Source organism: Notechis scutatus, chromosome 1 (assembly GCF_049901735.1).
Source record: "Notechis scutatus isolate UNSWTSFEM ecotype Mainland chromosome 1, rNotScu1.2, whole genome shotgun sequence".
NCBI lineage: Eukaryota > Metazoa > Chordata > Lepidosauria > Squamata > Elapidae > Notechis > Notechis scutatus.
The window spans coordinates 278,225,706-278,249,976 of NC_142009.1; the positions used below are offsets into that span (position 1 = coordinate 278,225,706).

Consider the following 24,271-nt stretch of genomic DNA (forward strand, 5'->3'; position numbering starts at 1 on the left):
TGAGTGGATAAGTGAAAAACTTCCTGCTATCACCTTTTTACTAATATTTAAAAATATTACTAATAGTAATATTTTTACTTACCATATATCGATAGCTAGAAAAAGCACAGAGATTGCTTTCGGGATGGTTCCTTTGGGACTTTTAGCTCAAAAGGAAAAAAGATAAGCTAATTGTGTGTTGCTTTTTATAACTGCTGAAGAAATATTTGAGTGGGTAAACAGAAGAGGAAGATGTACAAAAAGTGAAGGCTCATATATTTCAACAATAGTTCTGGCAGAGTAGCAGGCTAGTGTTAGCTAAAATGACTGAGTGAAATAAAATAAATGACTATCTAAAATATCAAGTAAAAAGTTTTTAATAAAATAAGCTAGCATTGAACATATAAGTTTCGAAGTTTTACAAAACTGAAACCACAGCATAAACCTCTCAAACTGGGATGTTTTCCACCGTAGTTGCTAGCAAAAACTTCATTCAATCCTCACCTAGCAGATGGACCATGATCCCTTGCCATTACCACTCCAATTATCATGCTCCTTTCTTCCTTTTACAACCCTGGCATATTTCCCTTTGATCACACGACACTGGCCTTATTTCATTATTTCATTCTGAGACCAAGATTTCAGTAGCCTTTTACTAATATTTTAGGTGTCACCATTTTTTTTTCCTGTTGGAGCTACCATTTCACCCAACCCTGTTTCAGGATAAGTTCCCAGCCATGATCACTTTTTAATGGACTCCAAAGAAGATGCCTATATTTTAGAAGAGAGGACAAGTAGCTATTTTGCTATGAGTGGGTCAGAGGAGAGAAAACCAAGGTCAGAAAGGAAATAGAATAGCGTGCTGGGGTCTTCTGACCCCAGCACGCAAATACAACAGGTTGTTTGAAAAAGAATAGTGCCCTGTAACCCTTAATAGGCTAGCTAGCAGCTTTTGTGTGTGATTGTACACAGTGAAGCTTTTACAAGCAGTGAGTGTATTTCCATGAAAATGAATGCAATGGCCTCTATTGGTAACCAGTGTCATATTCTATGCTATAGTTATTATTTAAGCTGCATATGCATGGTCATAGATTAGATTAGAACATCCAGAACTGATTTCAAAAACAAACAAGTGTATTTTAATAAACCTAACAAGGACAAAATGTACAAAATTCTGACGATAAACTTCTTAAATACTAAAGGGTTTGATAAAAACACAAGCAGTAAAATTATGTCCCATAAAATAACTCTCTCTTATAAAAAGTTACTTTTGGATGGAATTCCATGTTTTAGAAGATTAACTCTTAATACCATTTTTTTTTTTTTCATAATCTGAACGCCCTATTTTAAAATTTTTTAAACTGCAGTAAATTCCAAACAAAATAATCAGGGACAGCGTTGTTTTTGTCAGTGTTCAAATTGAGTTTACAAGAAAGACTTTACTTAGACATTTAATTAAATTTATTCTTTCTAACAAGTAATATTTCATAACAACTTGATTCTTCAGTATTTGTATATTTATGTTACATACATTTACATTCTAAAAATTTAATACATAGTTTTATCATCTCCAAGTTGATGCTTTCCAGGCCAATATGGGGTAAGAGGAATTGTGAAGTCTATCTGAAAGGCATTAGGCTAAGGAAATAAAATTACTAAAAAATACTGGCTGTATCACTGAGTCAGATACATGCATGTCTATTGAAAGCACTTACCCTCATATTTTTGAATTCATTATCCCGATCAATTTCTTGAGCCTTTGGAGCTAAGTGTTCCTGACAGAATTTGGTCATGGTTTGCCTAAGCTGTCCAAAATACAATAAAAATGCATATTAGAAACCAACATTTTCTTGCTTAACATTAAAAAGAAATATCATTTGCAATACAAGATAATTATCAGCTGAGTAGGAGGCTTCCCCTTTGTACTTGTGTGAATCAGTAAGTACTTACAGTTTTATTATTTAACAACTGAAATGAATTTGTGTCATTGAGAAAAAAAAATTGTGATGGACAGCAACAGTTCCTGTGGGACCTGCATAGCTGAGTTAGGGCACGATTTCATAGTCCTAACCTGTTTGCTATTATTCCCATAATCTCTGTTTCTTTGCACAATCCCTTGGGAAGTGGGGTTGTCCCTGAGTAGTTATCTGAACTTCCTCTGAGGGAAATTGGGATTTTGATCTAATGATTCAGTCTTAGCAGAGCGTTCAGTACTGCATTTGTTTGATACCTCAAGAATACTATGAGAGAACACCATAGAAGCTCTATTTATTGTCCATAATATTCCTTAGGATTTAACTCCATGGCTTCAGGAATGTTATCATAGGTACAACAGGAGAAACTATTTTAACCTGTTCTTAGGATATAGCAAGACTCTAATGAATAAATTATGTTGGAAAGCTACTGTTAATAATTTAGTATTCCCCAAGGTTGGCTACTTTTGACATAAGGAAAATCCAGCATCAGGAAGGGTCCTCAAAATCACAACAGGTAAAGACCGATTTTTATTTACTTTATTTGATTATCAAGCTGCCTGAGTCCCTAAAGATTCTGGACAGTTTTCAATTAAAAGAGAAAAAGCATATAGAGAAAAGAATAGTGGAGTAGCGGCCAGGTTTAAGCATTAAGGAATCTATGCAATTCCATTATTAAATGTTTATATGCGTTTTCCCAAAATCTGAATGTTCTTTCTGTAAGGTGTTAAAAAGACCTGGATGTACCCACAACCTTTTGGACGAGGAAATGAAGCAAGTACCACTGGCTTTCTTTAAAATATTGTTTCTAATTTAAAAATCTATGATACTAAATTTATGAATTTAGTCACATATGGAAACCTGTTTATTTTGTACTTTGTTTTATACTTTGTTTTATTAGTTTTTTTCTTCAATGAGATGGATGGCTTCATAATTTGTATAAATGAATGAATGTAAAATGCTCAGGAGGGATATATAGATAGCTTTTCACACTCATTTCTGTCCATCTAGCAAGAATCCTACTTTCTTTAGAGGTTTAGACTCAATAGAGATTCTGAAGAGCTCAAGAGGATGGCTCAGCCCATTAATGTTGACAACTGGTACAGTACATGTGAAATCAAGTATAGACAATACATGGTCTTCACATATCTTAGATCTCAATTCCCATCTACCCTGAGTTAACCAGCAGAGGGCACTGGGTTGTCCATCCTTGGTAATTTTATCTAATTTGCAGTGAAGGATTGTTGTGATGTGCTGTTTGTCAATATTTGATTAAATCTAATTTCTAAGGACAGAGGACAAAGGAATAAGATTTTTTTGAACAAACTGGCCAGGTTTTCTGAAGTTGTTTCAACAATGATATAAATTGATATTTTTTTCTCTTTTGTTATATGTGGATTCCTATACTATTATTTGTTAATATTACTTGAAACAGGTAGTCCTCAACAGAGAACCACAATTGAGCCCCAAATTTCCATTACAAAGCAAGGCATTTGTTAAGTAAGTTTTACTCCACTTTGTGACTTTTTTTTAACCACAATTGTTAAGTGAATCACTATAGCTGTTAAATGAATCATATGGTCATTAAAGTGAATATGGCTTCCCCCATTGCCGAAAGCTAGCTGGGAAGGTTACAAATGATGATTACATGACCTTGGGACAATGCAATTGTCATAAACACATGCCAATTGCCAAGCACACACATTTTGATGTGATTGTGGGGATGCTACAGCCATTGTAATTGTGAAAACCAATCATGTCACTTTTTTCAGTGTAATTATAACTTTGAACAGTCACTAAATGAATGACTACCTATGTTTTATGTCTTTTCACCACCATATTGTTGGTATTTATTTTCTTATTACCATAAATAGAATCAAAAGAGGACCAAAAAAGATTTTCTCAAAGCATTTATTCACCGATACATTGAATATAATTCAATTCTGCCTTTCATAATTTACCACTACCTAGAGGTCAAGCAGGTAAGTATAAATTATAATCCTATTTTTATGCTTCATTAAACCAAAGAGAGAAAATACAATGGATTTTTAGCTATCAACATAACCAATCAATGCAACATAGTAATGAAGATAACAAAGTGAAACAAAGCAAGCAATCTGTTTTAAAGGTTTTTCTTTAAAAAAAAAAAGCAAGCCAACAAGATCAACAGAGCCGTTCTAGACATAGCCATGTAAAGACATAGCTCAAGTCTGCTAAGAGGAACATTTGTCTTCGTTAATTAATCAATCAGAATAGAGCTGGAGGGGACCTTCTAATACAATCACCTGCTCAAGCAGGAGACCCTATACCAGTGATGGCGAACCTTTTTGTTGTGGTGTGCCGAAAGTACATGCATGTGCCAGCATCCACAATGCAATGCCGCCCTTGCGCATGCGCACGTAACCCCCCCTTACCTGCACTGCGCATGCACATACCTCTCAGTTGATTTTCAGCCCATTTGAGGCAGTTTTTGCCCTCCTGGGGGCTCAAGGGAAGCCTCTGCAGCCTTTGGAGGCCGAAAAACAGGCCCGTTTCGGCACTTCTGGTTTCAGCACTTCCGGAAAGCCCATTTTTCGGCCTCCAAAGGGTGCACAGGCTTGCCTCAAGCCCACAGGAGGGTGAAAAAGGCCTCAAATGGGCCGAAAATGCACAGTGCAGGTAAGTTTGGCTGGAACCCGTGTGCCCGCACAAATGGCCCTATACCATTTCAGATAGGTGGTTGTCCAGTCTTTTCTTAAAAAGCTTCCAGTGATGAAGCACCTACAACTTCTGAAGGCAACCTGTTCTACTGGTTAATTATTTCTAATCAAGGAGAGAAGCAATGTTCACTGCAAGTCAGATAACAAATGGATACACAGAGTGAAAATAACTCACTTGCAACAGCTTACCCCCATGCACATGAATATTCCCAACTCAGGATTTTATAGGGCTGTTAAGATCTGGTTTTTCTGGAGGGCTTTTGGACACAGTTGAGTATAGAATTGTTTTCAAAATGAAGTGGTGGTTACAGTGACTATTTTGTATTTGTATTATTAATTTTGTGGTGGTTTGTTTATTGTTGACTATTGTTCTGTTATCTATTATCTTTTAGAATGAATTAGGAAAACAATAATTTCTCAGCTGCTTGGAGACTGTAGACTGAAGAAGCACAAAAGCCAAATAAATACATAAATAATTCTGCAAATGAAGTTGCTAGTTTCTACAAAAGATCCATATGTGACGGCTGTTTTTCACTGTAGTACACTACAGATACTCAGCTGGAGAACTTTATATCTAAATGCCATGCAGTGTTAAACATATCCATAATAGTACCATACTGATTGCAAAACAAACACTTCATAGGCGAAATCTGGTTTATTGTTCAATGCCTAGTCTGTTTAAGCACTTAAATATACTTTGCAATATTGTAGAATAAGATTTAGTAGCACCAATTACAAAAATCTATGATTTGGGCATACCCAAAACTTTTTGTAATTCAAAAATATATATTATGTTTACCTTTGCAATCAAAGATATTTCCACAAAAGAAAAAAAAAGCCATGTGCTAAAATGAAATGGCGCAGTTTGTCAGGCTTAGTTATTACACAAACCACATCTCAAATCTGGTTCAAAGTAGGCTACTTGATATGTTATAATACCCTGCTATGCCCTTTGACTGACTTGCAGATTACACTAAGTGATAAAATATTTAACCATCTTTAATTAATAAAGCAATTCTGGCTAAGCCATAAACTATGTTTTACAAACCACAATGCTAGACTCAGACAATACATTAAAATCAAACCCAATATCACATTATAGCCCAGCAATAACTCATAAGAGGATTACATGTATTATCGTTGCCCACATGCCCACCAAAAAGTTCCACTGAAAATAACCTTGCTAATTTTGAATGCCACTCTACCACCCAAAAAATGAATTTAGAATATAAACTCCAATTGTCTTGGGAGTTATAAAACTCATCTCTGCTTATCTAGGTCATTCATGTTAACACCATTTCTCACACCTTGAACTCATTTTATCTGCGAACACTTTCTTAAGTGTATCTGACAGGGTAGATGCGTTTCTCATCGCCGGCGCATACAAGGATCCCCCGTCCGCCTCTTTGCGATTCTTATTCCCGCGTAATCCAGAGCAGAGTAATCCAGAATAGGTCCGGCCCCGTTCATGGAATCCCTGCACGAGCACACAACAGGAAGGCCAACAGCAGGTCGGCGGAGGCTGCAAGAAGGAAGCAAGGCAGAGGACGCTTGTTTTGTAACGCTATAAGAAGCTGCCGGGTATACCTGCCGCTGCTCCGCGTTCAAACCATTCACCGTATCATCCACCGGGAGCCCGGCGCAGCCCCGCCGCCAGAATGACAAGCCTCCGAGGAAGCAGCGTCGGGAGCAGCCGGTGGCGCCCTTCTTGATCAGCCCGATAGCCGCCATCACGAACTCCGCAGCGACCTCCCACTCCGGCCGATCCTGGCAGGATCCCCACCGCTTTCTTTGACCAATCAGCGAGAGGGGGCCAGGCTTAACTGCCCACTGGGAACTCTCGAAATAAAGGGGAGCAGCCAATCGACGGCAAGACGGTGCTGTGCTTCTCACAAAGTGTAGAGCCACGGTTTCTCTCGGCTGCTTCGCCAGGCTCACGGGAATTCGCTGCCCAAAGGGGCTGAGGAGGATTTGGCGCCGTCCTCCTCTACTCCGCTTTCAGCCCGATTCTTCTGCGAGGTTTCATCCATGCTTTTTAAGGCTCCTTTCTTCCACTTTCCCCGTAGTCATAGCAAGTAAAGCATTTTTTCCTAGTATCATTTAAGTTTCAAAAACCGAAAGAGGGAAATTAATCCGGAAAACAGGCAGATTCTCATAAATAGGGATCGGTTTTAATTAACAGCGCCTCCCTACTGACAGCAGAATGGCCCAATGCATTCCTGTGCAGGCTGACTAAAAAAAAACACAACCAACTTAACTTGAATGAAAGTCTTAAGCATTTTTTTTCTAATTATTTTGTTTATCCTTAGGCAAACTAATACAGTAAATATAATTGAATGGTTCTCATTATAGATGAAGCCTTAGACAACCTAGGTAACAATTGTAGGCATATCATGCTTCTCTTAGTCCCTGGAAAATCGCTATACACTGTCCTATTTAAAAGACTCCAAAACAAGACTGAATGATGGATACACGAAGAACAAACTGGATTCATTCCTGCAATGAACAGATCTTTTCACTGCGAAGTATCATTAAACAGAGTAAGGAATACCAAAATCAGAGGAGTTAACTTTATTGGCTTTTTAAAAAAACACTTGAGTGTATCAATAGAGAATCATTATGAAACATACATACTATAACCCTAGATATAAGTTAATATCTTTAGAAACTTTTACAACGCTAGGTGCTGTGTAAGAACTGAAAATGGCAGTCCTGACTACTTAATACTGGTTTATGTCTTATCCCTGTTATATTTCTCATAACCATTCTGATTAGCATGAAAAAGGCAATGAATAAATTGGACTTCGGCATTACATGGAATAAACAAGGTAAACTGACTTATATTTCACTGATGTCATTGCTTTGCTTGCAAACACTAAGACACAGCTGATACGACGCTGGCACTTGAAGCAGCGGCAGGTAAAGTGGTCTTAGAAATCAGTGAAGACAAGTCCAAGCAAATTGGAATGTTCAATACAATACCCCAATAACATTAGGACAGGCCTTAAAATTTGTGGAACAATTCAACTATCTTAGTGATATGATAGATGGGGGAACTGAAGCAGATGTGAAATGCTGAACAGGCAAAACAACTACTGTCTTCCAACAAATGTGTTCCGTATGGACCACAACCGCCATAAACACAGCAACTAAGATCAGATCATTTGATGCCATATATATACCAACTGCCATTATGCCAGTCAGATTGGAAATCTACAAGAGTTATTCATAAGATCAACATCTTTCAACAACATTGCTTCAGAAGAATTCTTCATATCTCATATTGGGACGACGTCACAAATGAGGAAATTCTACAAATAAATAATTCTTGAAGACTCTGAAACAGTGTCAAAACGAAGAATGGGCTTTACTGGACACAAGCTCTGCATGAATGAGCAACATCCAACAAAGTCTGCAATCAATTAGATACCACCAGATGGTCAGAGAAGATGAGGAAAGCCAAAGAAAAACTGGTGCCAAATATTTTAGGAAGATCAGAAAAAAAAATCAATCTTAAATGGAAGGATGTGAAGACTGTAGATGCGGAAAGAGAGCTGTAGAATACACCTGTAGCCAATGTGCTTAACAGAGGATGTGATGATGCAGCTTAATAATAAAATACCTTTCTTTCTGAAACAGAAACTGAAAGTGGATGGTCCAAGTCTTCAAAAATCTTACATATTTTAAAAATATGCTGAAATATTTTCACTTAGATGTTTCACCTAAGATGTTTTCTATACCTTCTTAGAGATTGCCGATGACATAAGTAATTAGAAGTAAAACTTAAATCAGTAAATTTGTATTGCCATTTACATCAAGAATTTATTCAAAATGTCAACTATACATAAATGCATTATTCCTTGTTTGCTGCCCACTGATACATTAAAATGGGCTACCAATGGAACAGCTTAAATATTTTATAATATAGTATAGATTGTTCCCCTTATTTTGGAAACAACTTCAGCAATATTTTGTCATCATATTAGCTAGGACTGATGAAAGCTGAACTTCAATCTGAAGAGCCTGCACATGACATATGTAAAGCTCTTCAATCCCGATAAATAGGAGAATAAACATTTCTGTCTGTAAATTAATATTTGGGGACTAACTAGGGTTCTTTTCAGGGACAGAAAACCGAAAGATTGAAAGATGTAAGATAACAGAGTATATCTCACATATCTAGACTAGCTTCTTCCAAAATCAGGACAAAACAAAAACATGAAAAACAATATTTTTTAAATTCCTCTGGTATGTACAGTTCAATCTTAAGTTTAGTATCTTCTTACATTTCTAACTATTCTGTAGAATATGAGTTATTGGTTAAATGATCCATGGTAAACTTAATCTCAACCTAAGTCTATGATGAGTTTAAGAAGTCAACTTCCTGGTTTAAGGCAGCAAGCAGCTCTTCCATTTCTCTATCAAAAGACTGTTGCTCCTCTAAGAAATGGGTCCTCTCCTCCTCTATCTGCTTCCATCTGGTCTGAGCATTCTGTAAAGAAAAAAGTGATTAAGTAGCAATGTCTACCTTATTACAATTGCATTTAATAAATTCTACAGTTGTGAAAATTGATGTACAGGTAGTACTCAACTTGAGACCAGAATTTTAACTGCTAAGCAAGGGAATTGTTAAATGAATTGCATGCTGTTTTATAATCTTTTTGCCATGGTTGTTAAGTGAATCACAGTAAGGTAACGACATAGTTAAACAAATCCAGCTTCCTCTATTGTTAGAATCTGGCTTGGATGGTGATCATGCTACCCCAGAATGTTGTAACCATTGTAAATACTTGTGGATTGCCAATTGCCCAAATTTTGATCACATGGCTCTGACAGTGATAAGTACAAAGACTGGTTGTAAGTCAGTTTTTTCAATGCTGCTGTAAGTTTTGAAGAGTTGCTAAATGAATGGTTGTAAGTAGAAGACTACAGGAAATCTCAGAGCTGGAGCAGACTTTTGTCATTTAGTTACTCCCTACTTTGTGCATGAATCCACTGATCTAACCCCCAACAAGGGGTCATCCACCTCCTTTCAAATCTTCCAGGAAAGAAAATGGATGTGTCACATTCTTCTAGGCACATTGTTCTATTGCTTAACAGCTGTTACTATCACCAAGTTCTTTCTAGTACAGGATTCAACTTGCATCTACTTTAGTTTCAACTTGTAGGTTTTTCTTCTGTCCTTAGTTTCAACAGAACAACTTTGTCCCTTCTTACATATAGGTGAAACTCGAAAAATTAGAATATCGTGCAAAAGTTCATTTATTTCAGTAATGCAACTTAAAAGGTGAAGCTAATATACTGTATGAGATAGACTCATTACATGCAAAGCAAGATAGTTCAAGCCGTGATGTGTCATAATTGAGATGATTATGGCTTACAGCTCATGGAAACCCCAAATCCACAATCTCAGAAAATTAGAATATTGTGAAAAGGTTCAATATTCTAGGCTCAAAAGTGTCCCACTCAAATCAGCTAATGAACCCACAACACCTGCAAAAGGTTCCTGAGCCTTTAAATGGTCTCTCAGGTTCAGTAGGAATCACAATCTTGGGAAAGACTGCTGACCTGAACAGTTGTGCAGAAAACCATCCTTGACACCCTCCATAAGGAGGGAAAGCCTCAAAAGGTAATTGCAAAAGAAGTTGGATGTTCCCAAAGTGCTGTATCAAAGCACATTAATAGAAAGTTATGTGGAAGGGAAAAGTGTGGAAGAAAAAGGTGCACAAGCAGCAGGGATGACCGCAGCCTGGAGAGGATTGTCAGGAAAAGGCCATTCAAAAGTGTTGGGGACTTTCACAAGGAGTGGACTGAGGCTGGAGTCAGTGCACCAAGAGCCACCACACACAGACGGATCCTGGACATGGACTTCAAATGTCGTATTCCTCTTGTCAAGCTGCTCCTGAACAACAAACGTCAGAAGCGTCTTACCTGGGCTAAAAAAAAAACCAGAACTGGTCTGTTGCTCAGTGGTCCAAAGTCCTCTTTTCTGATGAGAGCAAGCTTTGCATCTCATTTGGAAACCAAGGACCCAGAGTCTGGAGGAAGAATGGAGAGGCACACACTGCAAGATGCTTGAAGTCCAGTGTGAAGTTTCCAGTCTGTGTTGATTTGGGGAGCCATGTCATCTGCTGGTGTTGGTCCACTGTGCTTCATTAAGTCCAGGGTCAACGCAGCCGTCTACCAGGAGATTTTGGAGCACTTCATGCTTCCTTCCACAGATGAGCTTTATGGGGATGCTGACTTCATTTTCCAGCAGGACTTGGCACCTGCCCACACTGCCAAAAGCACCAAAACCTGGTTGAATGACTGTGGGATTACTGTGCTTGATTGGCCAGCAAACTCGCCTGACCTGAACCCCATAGAGAATCTATGGGGCATTGCCAAGAGAAAGATGAGAGACATGAGACCGAACAATGCAGAAGAGCTGAAGGCCGCTCTTGAAGCATCCTGGTCTTCCATAACACCTCAGCAGTGCCACAGGCTGATAGCTTCCATGCCACACCACATTGAGGCAGTAATTGCTGCAAAAGGGCCCCAAACCAAGTACTGAGTATATATGCATACTTCTACTTTTCAGAGGTCTGATATTGTTCTATGTACAATCTTTGTTTTATTGATTGCATGTAATATTCTAATTTTCTGAGATTGTATTTGGGGTTTTCATGAGCTGTAAGCCATAATCATCTCAATTATGACAAATCATGGTTTGAACTATCTTGCTTTGCATGTAATGAGTCTATCTCATATATTAGTTTCACCTTTTAAGTTGCATTACTGAAATAAATGGACTTTTGCACGATATTCTAATTTTTCGAGTTTCACCTGTATGTCAGTTAGGTGTGAAACATCTGTCAAAAATTGCTTGCACAAAACAAAGTGAGAGTCTTTTGGAATTCATACATACAAATAAATAGTAACTACTACATGCCAAAAGAAAATTCACAGATTCTTTTTTCTATAGATATACAGAAGTTGTTAGAATAAGGTTAGAATAAAAGCATTAAAAGGTTCAAACACGGATGTTGTATGGTAGTAATATACATATATCTGAAGGGGCAATCCATCCTAGTTTTACCTGAAGACTTTCTTTTTCCTCTTTAGCCATTTGGATGAACAATTCAAGATCAGCATTAAGTTTGTCTGATAAAACCTGAAAGGCAAAGACATTAGAAATAACACTTAGAAATCAACTTCTAATTCATAATTAAAAGTAAAGCTTTTGTATTCCCATGACTAGGTTCATAAACTAAATCCAACAGCTAGCCATAGAATAAAGAAGCCACCTCAGAAACAAGCACTGGAAAAAACACACTCAGAAAGCCATTCAACAACCTTTTATCACATAGCCTTAACTCTACACTCCCTTAGTTAGGCTACCACCCTCAGAAAAAATGGATAAGACTAACCAGTTGCCAATCCAGAAGTAAGATTCAACTATTAGTTTTTGTACCCTGTACCCTGTCCTTTGCTTTAAAAAGTTAAAGGTTTCTCCTGTCTAGTCATGTCTGACTCTAATGCTCATCTCCGTTTCCTAGCTGAGGAAGCCAGCACTGTCCAAAGCCGCTTCTATGGTCATGTGGCTGGCATGACTAAATGCTGAGGCCCGTAGAACTCTTACCTTCCTACCAAAGTAGTACCTATTTATCTACTTGCATTTGCATGTTTTGGAACTACTAGGTTAGTAACAAAATCTTAAGACTGTCTCAGATTAGATTAGATTTCTCCTTGGGAATAGTAAAAGAATCATATTTTTACCGTTATCTCCGTTTGTGTCTTCTTGTTCATTTCTTCCTCCTCCAAAATTTGTTCACCTGTAACTGATTTTCAAATATTTTATTGTATTTCAAATATACAGGCTGTATTCAGTTCAGTATCCAGTTCTCATTCAACTGGAAGCACAGAAGGCAAGCAACTCTGGAATTATTCTGCTGCCTCCTTTGGTAAGAAATTCCAAAACATCTGTTTCCGAATAGTATCGCATGAATCAGAATGATTTCATACAAGGGGATCATATTTTAGAGGCAGAGCATATGCTCTGAGTGAAAAAAGCATTTAACCATCAACCCTTCAGTTGGGCAGCAAAAATGGGAAAGATTTTTGTCCTGGCCTAATTATAAGAATTACTGATTATCTAATAATTTATTCAGCGGTTGAACTTTAAAGTGGCTTAGTCCATACATAACAAAACAGAGTACAATAAACATCTCCCTGCTTTTTACCACCTAGATTCTACATTGTACCACATAGTACATAGTCTAGGCCAACGTTTCACAAACTTTCTGCACTAAATAAACAGCAGGAAAATGTGGGGCCCACCCAATTAAATGATGAAATTTCTCCCTTTGTTTGAATCTCTGAGATGGACATTTTCAGCATATAAGATAATTGTTACAGTTGCATTTCTATATGATTTCCCATCCTCTCCATTTTTAAAGCATTTTTAAAATATTAAAAATTAATCTAAACTTAAAAGTTTATTAATCATTTGAATTGCTTTATGTATACAGTGCTACATAGTAATGGCTACTTTTGGCACCAATTCACCAGTGGAGAATGTTCAATAGATACCTTTAAATAGTGAGTCTCTCACATTAAAAAGACTTGAGCAGGTGATTGACAGTTTGGAAGCAGATGCAAGCTATAGTGGCAAACAGATTGTGTTGGACTACCTGGTGAAGTTTCCTAGAGCACCAATGGCTCATGGACCACCCTTTGGGAAACACTAGTCTAGGCATTCTTAATTACATGAAAAGGGCCCTACCATCATAGGAGTTTTAGCCTTCTGCTGGAGGAAAGAGTGACAGAAATAATATTGTATATGATTGTCTTGTTTGCAATTAGCACATAATGTTAAATGCTTTACCTGGGTCCCAATTCTTGGCTTCTAATATCAAGAGGCAGCTTTCCTGAAATTTTTTCAGCTTCTCATTTTCTTTTTCAAGACCATCACACAGCTTCTTCCTATCAGTCATATCCTTCTGCGGAGGCCAAACCAAAAGGCAGATTAAGAAAAGCGCCTATTTTTCTTAGGTCTTTAAAGAAATAAATAAGGGTGTAAGAAAAGATGAAGAATTGTGCAATAGAACTACCTTTTTATTTGGAGGGACATTATTTGCTCGTGGCTATTATAAATATCAGCAATGATAATGATTTCTCAAGATTTAGAAAATGTGCTACATGAAGTAGGATTTCACTAATCTCATAAAACAGTAGCTTAGTGTTGGTGGCTGGATTTAACTCTATGAGTGAATTTCATTCCCTACCCAGTATTCCATCATTTCAAAAATGTAGGAGGAGCGTGGAACTTTGGTGTACCTTGAGACAATTTTTGTTTTGGTATGGTAGGATAGCAAACTTAGGGAACAGGTTGCAAAAAGGAGGGTTGATCCATTTCTCCCCTCCTATCTGGAAGCCTCTCCTCCTTTATTTCATGAACTAGCTTGAAGTGTTAGGAAACATATTACCGTGAACATAACAAATATTTGAATATGCAGGCAGAGCCATTTCAGGTGCAAGAAATGGCAGATCTATGCTATGAAAATGCATTCTTAATGGCAAGTTACCAAATCCTCTTTTCCTCTCCTATGGGAGATATCCACATGGACACCATGCAAACAATGAACGTTAACAGTACCCTAGGAAGTTTAGGGCACTACACTTAGAAAGCAAATTGCCTACTTGAGGCAAACTATTTTATCATGCTTCCTTGCTTTCTCCTTGATCATCTCTGGCAGTGGGAACTATCAAAAGACCAGAGGAAAGAAGATTGCCGTTTTCCCAAACGTGACGCCCTTCAAATATGTGGACTTTGGAAAAATCATAAATGGATAAATTAATATCTGTAGAATGCTACATTTATGGAAGTGTGAGAAATGATTTTTTTAAAAATAGATAAACTAAAGAAAAGAAAAAAAACAGCCCATAGACTATTCCCTCTACTTTTAATTCTTTTTCTGGACTAAGCAAAAACAGGAAAGAATTGAAAACAAGTCTATAGAGGGAAATACTAGAGAATAAAGTTACATAGATTTTCTCCTCTAAAGAAGAAGAAGTCATTAATCTGCAAATATTTTCCACACCAAAGAGAAGACTTTAATCCTCTTATAAAATGATATATTGTGAGATGATATAAAACCCTTAAAGTAGTTCCAGCCTGTCATTCTTATACAACTAGCACAGCCCTCATTACTCTAAAAGATGATAATAGCAAAGGAGAGGAAAGACTGGGCTTACATATTCAAAAAGTTAATTAGAATTAGAAAATTATGAGAACTGCCCATACTCTACCTGGTTCATCTCATAATAAATAAGCCAGGTTTGCTTCCTACCTGCATTTCTGCCACTTTTAAACTCAGTTCACTCTTGACATTCTCCAGGAACTTGTTTTTGTTTTTGAGTTCAGTCTCCCGTCTGTATCTGTTCGTAGGGCTATCAAATCAAACATAATAGTGATGCATCATGGATGGCAATTTTGCTTGCATTTAGTAACAGATCAAGAACACTCATTATTTTACGGATGGAAAAGAGGAATATAGAGAAATTACTAAAATTGAAGATATTCACCACATAATGCCTTCATCCAGAAGCACTACTACTAGATCAGCCTATAACAGTATCCAAACATTCATTTATGTACAAGGCTTAGTATGCATTAATAATAATGCAAATCTACATGGTACAATCTCCACAATACAATCTAACCAAATATTTACATTGTGTGATATTTTCATAATTTATTTTGTCCTGCAATTATTGTGCATAGCGAATGCTGTACTCATGGCAGTTGCTTTTTTTAAATAAAACAGACATTTCAATAATTTAAGTTAAATACAGGTAGTCCTCGACTTACAACAGTTTATTTAGTGATTGTCCAAAGTTATGTCACTGAAAAAGTGACTTATGACTGTTTTTCATACTTATAATCATTGCAGCATCCCCATGGTCACATGATCAAAATTCAGATTCTTGGCAACTGACTCATATTTATGACAGTTGCAGTGTCCAGGGATAATGTGATTACCTTTGTGACCTTCTGACAAGCAAAGTCAATGGGCAAACCGGTTACACTTAACAACTGTGTTACTAATTTACCAACTGCAACGATTCACTTATAAACGGTGGCAAGAAAAGTCATAAAATAAGGCAAAACTCACTTAACAAATACAGTATTTCACTTGGCAATTGGAATTCTGGGTTCAATTGTAGTTGTATGTTGACGACTACCTGTATATTTTCGTAAAGAATTATAAAACATTTCAGAGTCCAACATTTGGGCTGTAGAGTACTCTTACTTACTTCATTGCTTTGGGCTTTTCTAATCTTGCTAAAACAGTTCTATTCTCAAAACAGATTGTTCCAATTTTATCAGAATAGTTTGTTTTGAAGTTGAAACAAGGCTTTAACAGTATTTTCAAATTCAAAGAGGACATTAGAAATTTGGTATATTTAAAACATGTTTTATAAGCCGTTCCAAGGCACTCTGCCACAAAGTGGGAGGGGGAAAAAAGGAGGACATTTTGTTTGCAAGTACTCACGATCGTGTAGTTGTTGGCATTCCTCTCTTGGGTGGGGGTGGCAAAGCAACATTTTTCCCTGATTTCATGGGTCTTAATACGAGGGGAACAAATAGATATTGCAACAGTGTAAGGATTTTAATATAAACATTTCAATACAACAAACATTATGGAGAACATATAGAGATGGACAGGCTAATGATGAAAATAAAAGACAGAGAAGATTCAATTTATTATAGGGCCTGGTATGCCTGGTATGAGTGGTTTAGAAATAAAAATAAAATAAAATGGCAATTAGGAAAAGAATGAAGGAATATGTAAATATGTAAATATACCACGGAGAAGATTTATATGTAAGGATATTGATTTATAGCAAGAATTAGATGTAATGGTAAAGGAATAAGTAAATACATATACTGAAAAATGTGAGGAGATGCAAAAGATATCTTGATGTTGATAATAACGTATAGTTTTATTTTATGTTTTTAAAATTTGAAAACTTAATAAAATTTATTATAAAAAAAACATCAAGGAGAACAAAAGAGAGAGAACAAACAAAGAATTTTGATTAGGGATGTTAATTTTAGCCGCCCTGACACATCAGGCACATTTTTTGGAGGGAAGGAAGAAAAAAAGTTGCAAATTCTCTCTTTTTAAAAGGAAGGTATATGGAACTGGTGGTATATGGAATGGAGTAGGCAAAGAAATACATATATTTTGGCAATCATAGCAAAAATATATATACCTTTGATTTGGGTCTTTGAGGGCAATACATGCAGTAGGATTGTTGGCACCAAAAGTAAAAACAGGATCTTTCAGTGGCATTGAGTCCATCCCTTTCTTCTGGTTTTGCCGCTTTGAATAATCACAGGGCTGCACTTCTGCAAATAAGGAAAATTTGGGTTTTAATTAAAACTCCTGCCCTCAGGTTAATGTTAAAGAGAAAAAGCTGAGGATGAGACCTAAATTGAAGGGGTGGTTTTATAACACCTATGAGCGAAATGAAAAAGTTGCAGGATTTAGCAATAACAGGAATATTGTGATGGCAGAAGAATAAAATAATGTTGATATTATGGATTAAAGCAATAAGCCTGGCAATATTCACCTGCCTCTCCCATCTCTCTATTCCATCAGCCAAAAGATAGCTGCTTCTAGAAGACCTGCATCCTCAAGGCAATAAAAGGGGAAACAGATTGTATCTTCCTTCCTGAACTCTTTTAATTTGTGCACAACTTTGGATAAGGCAAGAGACAGCAGAAAAATCTATTGCTTTTTCTCTTATTTAAATCCCCAGGAGAAGACATCACTTCTTCATCAAGTCCACTTACCAAAACTTGATTTGATTTCTGATTTTCAACAGACACAGCTTCTTATTCTTATATTTCACCAAATTTGAAGGCCTGAATTTGAATTTCTAACCTTTTTTCTAAAATGCAAAGCCAAAACTGATATTGGCCCAGAATATATGTACAGAACCATCCTGATATTTTAAATAGTATTTTCCAAAAAAATCAAGCTAGCTTGACAAACAATATAAATAAATATAATGGTTGCAGCCCCAAACAATTGATGATAACAGAATACTTACTATCTTGATATAAAATTCCACTCTTACCTGACTCTTATTTCAAAGGATGAATGAGGTTTAAGTACATAGTTCTAGTTATAAGTTTGATTAAATTCTAATTCACATCAGGCTGATCTAAGATTAGCTACCACAGGTAAGAAAAGCATTTGAAATTGTCTTTGCAAAGACTCTGCAACACAGGAAGAAATAAGATAATTATTCTCTAGTTGTAGGATAACGCATTAACAGACCTTTCAGAACACCAGTTGTTTTAGATTGTTGGGAAGTGTGAACAGGGATCTTAGATTTGACTGTCTCCATGATATCTAAAGTCTGAAAGATATAAAGTACTGTGGATCAATAGCTCCTACTATAACAGAGTATGCATGAAGCCAAGCCTGTTAAAGTTTATTAGGCACAATATCCTTGTAAAGGCAAAGGGAGAATAGCAATTTTAAAGGGTTTTGTTTTTCTGTATTAATTATTGCAAATTTCATATGCTATAGTGCAAGAAACTGCAATATATTTGCTTGTTTGGGCTTGGGCATATAGTATAAATCTAATCTTTATAGTTTGCACTACGCATAGCACTTTATCCAAAGTTTCTGATTTAGTTTGCTATTCATACTCTAGATTGCCATCATTTTGAATTTCTGGAAGCTTAGTTTTACAATCACATATGATTGTATGTATTTAGTATATCTGATTTAGTGTGCTATTCATATTCTAGGTTGCCATCTAGAGATATACTAAAAGACAATAATATGCAACACTAGGATATTGATAAAGTTTTAGGATGTGTAATGAGCATTGCAAACAATCATTGTTTTAATTTTATTTGCTACAACAGCAGTCTATTCTATTTTGAAGCAAAATAAGTATTTCTCGCAACCTTCAAAGTAAATTTACCTAGGTCATTAATCCTTTTCTCTTCAAATCTCACTTTTATCAAAAATAGCCATGTTCATGTTGCACACTGAACCATGGTTTACTTATTTATACCTTTACGAATAACAAGTAAAAAATGTATAAACTGCAGTAGAGGAATACACAAGGCAATCACATTCTGATGCAATGCATGTAATCTATGTTTGTTTAGAAATATATCCCAATTTCATGGGGTTTTAAGTTCATTTGATTTCATAGAACGTAATGAAAATAAGATTTTTCTAAAGTGTATTGAGATTCTATTCTAGGAGTAAAAAAAACTTTTACAGACCAAGCAAAGATACCAAGTCTCAGAGCGATATACTGTGCTGTCTTTTCATATTCCATCAACTCCAGAGCTTGATTGTTTTCTTGCAGACTTCTCATTACTCAAACTACTGTATCATCAATGCCAGGCTGATGTTAGTTTGGGTAATGAAACCTTGCAAGAAAACAAACTCAGAGAGTACCACTCCTCATTTCAACCCCAGCTACAAAATATTCTCCTTTATTGCTAGCAACTTCATACTAAAACATTTAAGGGGTCTTCAAACTTGACAGCTTTAAGACTTGTGGACTTCAACTCCCAGAATTCCTCCTCCAGTTATGTTAGCTCAGGAATCCTGGGAGTTGAAGTCCAAGTTTGAAGGCCCTTAGTAAATTTTCAAAACTTTTTCTTGAACAGCCCTCGGTTTAGCACATTGTGGTCCTCTGTGTCTCTAAGTGATGAATCGTAGTCAGGAACTCAGTTGCTTGTGAATACAGAATTATTTTAATTTCAAATAAATAAAGGCTTTCAGCAGAAAACCTTCCAACCATGTATATACACATACAACGTGCGCGCACCATCACTCAGGCGAGACCCAAATTTGATCCCCGAAACTCCTAACCTGTGAAATAAGGCACTCAGAGAAGCTCCCAGCACAGCCACCAAAGGCTGTTTCTACAACAGCGTCCCGCCGCCATTTGAATCACAAAAAAACCATTCCCACTCGACACAAAATAACGCGACAGCTAGAAAGCCCGGGAAGGCTCTCGCGCGCATGCGCGGAACAACTAAAACGTCCAGTTCTGAAATGGGGAAAACTACTTCCGCCAAACCTTCAAGCGCGTGAATGGCATGAAAAATGAGAATCGCCGTAGAAGAAGCTGGCCTGCCTCTTTTTACAGGGCGGGGTTAATTTAGAGTGGGAGTGGGTCATTTAATTCCTTGGCTTTTCTTGGAAGAAAAAAAATATGTTGTTCTAAAACAGCTTTTAATGTGTTGAAGAAACGGGACATTATCCCAAAGGGGCTTTTTGAAGAGGCAACTGGACTTTCTGGTTTTTCTTTGAAGACGTTTCGCTTCTCATCCAAGAAGCTTCTTCAGCTCTGGACTTCTCAGAGCTGAAGAAGCTTCTTGGATGAGAAGCGAAACGTCTTCAAAGAAAAACCAGAAAGTCCAGTTGCCTCTTCAAAAAGCATCTTTGGGACGACCGGATGACTGAGAATCTCCATAGAAACAGGACATTAGAGCGGTTATTAGCTCTCTGTTCAGAAGAAAGTCCGTCCTGTAAATCAACTGAGCCAGACGACTTCGATCCGATAACATGGGGGAAGGTTTAGAATAGCCCAGGGACTCACTCACCCGGTCTCTTTAAAACAAGCTGCAGCAGCACAGCGGCTCCATATGTGATGAACTACAGGGATCTGTAAGCTGTTAGATGCGCTACTTTAGGGGCCTTTTAGAAACAGAAGTTGCATATATGCTTTAGAATTAGTGACAGGAGGAGTCTGCTGAATTTTGACCTGTTGGATGGTAAATGACTCCTAGCTAATTTGTTCTAGAATAAGCTCTTATTTTGCAGTGAAATTCCCCCCCCCCAGGCAAATGTCATAAGGAAGGCTTCACCTGTTGAGTTTTTATTTGCTACATGGTTGTTTAAGTAGGAATAGTAAGAAACTATTAGGGATATTGCTGGAACACTGGATAACTTTATTCTCACCTTGACTTCCTTTTCAGAAGACGTGCTGCATTGTAAATAGCTCAGGTCTTTAGGATACACAATTAAAAGATAAACACAAAAGGAAGAAGTAGTAGAAAGCTCAGTGCCTATTTTGAGTATCTTAAATTCTTGAACCGAATGTAGTTTGGCTGACAATCATTTGTGTGGTTGGGGGGAAAAAATAACAAAATTTAGGGCCAAGTATAGTGTTAAATATTGAGTAATTTTAATCAGCTGAAATTACTTGCAGGCCAGAGTTTGAGGATCATTTTAACCCAGAGGTCTCCAAACTTGGCAACTTTAAGCTATACTATAGGCTGGAGAATTCTGGGAGTTGAAGTCCACAAGTCTTAAAGTTGACAAGTTTGGGGACCCCTGTTCTAACCCTTATTTAACCTTAAACTTTATTTATTTATTTATTTATTTTGTCAAGCGATTATAAACTCTGCAGCTTTCTATTAATTAGGAAAAACTTGATGTATATAGCTCTGGCTGCTTTTAATAATTGCAGAAAAAGGATGTTAGGAGCTTTAATTTTCCCCCAGAAAATGCCTGTGTCACATTTTACATGGGCACTCTTCAGATGTCTATTTATTTTGCAACATTTATATGATGCTCCAGTGTGATTTTGAACAGTTTAAAAAAACAAAGTATAAAACATACAGTAAAATGTTATGTAATATAACACCCAGAGCTGTATTTTTTTTCGAGCAGCGTACATTGGTAAGACTCATAGTCACAAGTAATGGTTCTCTTTCAGTGTTTATCCCTAGCAAGCAGATGTATTGAAAGTTGAAACTTAGATTTGATGGATTACCCTGAATTCTAAACTGAAATTTTTCTTTGTCCACATTTTTAATGTCATGCATGATTTTATATGTTCTTATCTTTCTTTACCTGCTTTCAGTTCCAGTTAAAAGCCCCAGATGTTGGTCAGAGTTACATTGGGCTTTTTAGTTTCAACGGAAGTCTGGTAGCATGACAAACTGCTCTAGATCTTTAAGAGTTTAGATTGTCATTTCCTTTAAATTTTCTAGGTATACAATGTAAATTTTACAGTGCAGTGATCAGAACAATATACATTATTTCTCGTGTAATATCACCATTGATTTATATAGGGATGGTGTTTTAGCTGCAGTTATATCTGCAGTTCCTTTTCTTATGATTTTATGTATTTTACACTAAGTTACATGACCATTTTGGAGCTCTGTGAAATCCTTTTTTGAACATCTTGGTATGTTCAGCAAACTTGACCATCTCACTGCTTATCCAAACTCCATTTATGAACATCTTAAAATTCATAATCCATGAATTGTTCCAATTTGCTCATCTCTTCAGTGTAAACTCTGACATTTATTCCTATTCTGTGTTCTTTAACCCAGTTACAATCCTTGTCAGCATCTTTTCTTTTAATCTCACGGCTCCAGTATTTGCTAACAACATTTACATGAAGGATTTTAAAAAATCCAGCTACTATATACAGTAGATCTTTCTGTAAAGTCTGAGTGTAACATGTCTTCAGATTGTTGTCAGCCTCGCTCCTGGTTTTTCTCTGGCTATTGGTATATCTTTATCTTCATCATGTTTGACATCTATCAAAGCCCCTGTGAAGGCTAGATAAGTTTCTTCAATTCCTCTTCATCTTTAACACACTTCTTCAGACTGTGACCTCTCTGCTTCAGGAGATTTCAAACTTCAAGAAATTCTAAGGATCAGCCACTTAGAAATCCTTTTCTTTTGCTAATACTTTAAAAATTCATGCTCCTTCCTTTTTTTCTTCTGACTCTTGTTCTCCCACCCACTCTCTCCATTACAAGTATTAAAAATCTGTTGTCTAAAAGATTGGTTCTCAGTTGGTGCATTCAGCATACAGGTTCCTACACATTGTTTCTTATACTACTTGTAGCACATTGTTGTTCTTTTCCAATGGCAACCTTCTTGCCTGGGGTCTCACTTTCTACTACTGACTTTGAACTTATTTTTTTTAATGGTGAAAGTATTCATTGTAACATGGGTTAATGTAGGGCATGGATAGGCAAATGATTATATTCTAAAAATTATTTAAAATGCCAGGATGAGGACCATATATCTGTGTACACAAACATCACCTTCTATCCTAGGTTTTGGTTATGAAACTCATATTTTCATAAAACATACCGAGTTTTGCATAGAAACGAACACAAGACCTTGTTTGTTTTGTAGTCAATGCAATTTTGTAAATAGCTTATTCCAAAATTAGTTCCACATCATTGGGACTTATTCCTAATATTTATATGCATTGCATCTTATTGCTACAATCCTGAACCTCTTTACTGCATATAGGCATTAAGTCCAAGTTGAAAGGATCATGTATAGACTGCAGGCTGTGCTATAATTATATATATTTCTATAAATACAAATTGCAGGTGCACTGCTAGTGACAGAATATAATTCTTATAAGATTCTTCTCTAAGTAGGCAGACAGAAAGATACTGTAAAAGTAACTCAAATTAGTTTTATTTAGCTCATACATTAATTTTATTTTGCCAATACATTATGTTGCATACAATTAAAGGGAGACTATGTCCTCCCCAATATAACCATGGTACATTCTTAGGAAGGAAAACAGTGTAAATAAAAGGGTGTCCAGGATGTGGATGTGATACAATTTTTACTGGATCTACACATGTCTACTAAATATTATTGAAGTAGTGAGGGAGGGAAAGAAGTGAAAATGCAGAGAATCTACAGGGTCCAAAGCTTTTTGTATATTAAAAGTACTGTAAATCATAGTATTCATTGTAAAAGAAAATCCATTTTAAGAAAAAAACATTTATTTTTTTATGCTAGGATATTATTACAGCTAGATGCAAGATAAACCATAAAAAGATGGAAAAGAGTGTGACCTTGCAAAGTGGAAAGAAAGTAAATGTAGAACACTAGGCTAAAATTATAGGTACCATTTTGAACAAAAATAATTAGTTGAAAACTGATAGCTTTGAATAAAATAGACCTAGCATGAACATTAATATAAATCAAAAGATGTACTCTATTTGATGAAAGACAAATTACTTGTTTCAGACAATGAGAAACATATCATGAAAAACTTGGATGAAATTTAACACGTGCTCTCCTTGCAGAAAAGAGTTTAATCACACTTCCAAGATAGAAATAAATTATACTGTTAACGTTTACTTTTAAAGAGCACTAATAATTATTTGAAAAGTTACTAAGAGTTATTTTTTTCTGTCCCTATCTGAATATACAGTAATTTCTTGATGAGATTTGCATAATTCATAGAAAGTGATTCAGTTAAAACGTTTTTGTCACATCAACAATATACAAGATCTTAATGACTCAACACCAAATGCTCCGAGATACAAAGTTCCCCTCTATTGTTCGGTAGCTACTAAGACATTTATTTCTGTGATCCCTGGGACTCTCTGCTGCTTCCAAAACCAAGTGATGTTGCAAAACAAATTACACCAGAGACAGTTACAAACAACTCTTTCTTGATTAAGCTTAACCAGGATTCTTTCTTTTTCTTCTTCCATTCAGTGGTATTGGCATCTCAGAGCCTCCCCGGACAAGTCCCTGCAGTTTCCTTGGCAAGATTTTTCAGAGGTGCTTTGCCATTGCCTCCTTC

At 36.4% G+C, this 24,271-nt stretch overlaps 2 protein-coding genes across 6 annotated transcripts in view; both read right to left on the minus strand.

The window, feature by feature from the left end:
* The window catches only part of IVD (isovaleryl-CoA dehydrogenase), a 28,445-nt gene extending 22,038 nt beyond the window's left edge, over positions 1-6,407 (minus strand). Inside the window, exons 1-2 of the mRNA XM_026664569.2 lie at positions 6,239-6,407; positions 1,695-1,784 (exon numbers count right to left, since the gene is read on the minus strand). Coding sequence (XP_026520354.1) covers positions 1,695-1,784; positions 6,239-6,382 — 234 coding nt within the window. The 5' untranslated portion in view covers positions 6,383-6,407. The remainder of the gene's footprint in view (positions 1-1,694; positions 1,785-6,238) is intronic.
* Positions 6,408-8,453: 2,046 nt separating this feature from the next.
* KNSTRN (kinetochore localized astrin (SPAG5) binding protein) lies at positions 8,454-19,734 on the minus strand. Of its 5 annotated transcripts, none has more exons than XM_026664284.2 (9): positions 19,552-19,734; positions 17,986-18,067; positions 16,913-17,048; positions 16,189-16,260; positions 14,983-15,082; positions 13,518-13,632; positions 12,410-12,471; positions 11,730-11,804; positions 8,454-9,143 (listed from the first exon to the last, which is right to left on the minus strand). In XM_026664284.2, the coding sequence occupies exons 2-9, from the start codon at positions 18,053-18,055 to the stop codon at positions 9,009-9,011; spliced, it is 765 nt and encodes a 254-aa protein (XP_026520069.2). In that variant the 5' UTR covers positions 18,056-18,067; positions 19,552-19,734; the 3' UTR covers positions 8,454-9,008. The 5 variants fall into 5 exon arrangements, with proteins under 5 accessions (XP_026520069.2, XP_026520072.2, XP_026520071.2 ...); XM_026664287.2 differs by lacking the exon at positions 17,986-18,067 and adding an exon at positions 17,783-17,924 and having other exon boundaries at positions 19,552-19,692; XM_026664286.2 differs by lacking the exon at positions 19,552-19,734 and adding an exon at positions 17,273-17,327 and having other exon boundaries at positions 17,986-18,070.
* Positions 19,735-24,271: the final 4,537 nt, after the last annotated feature.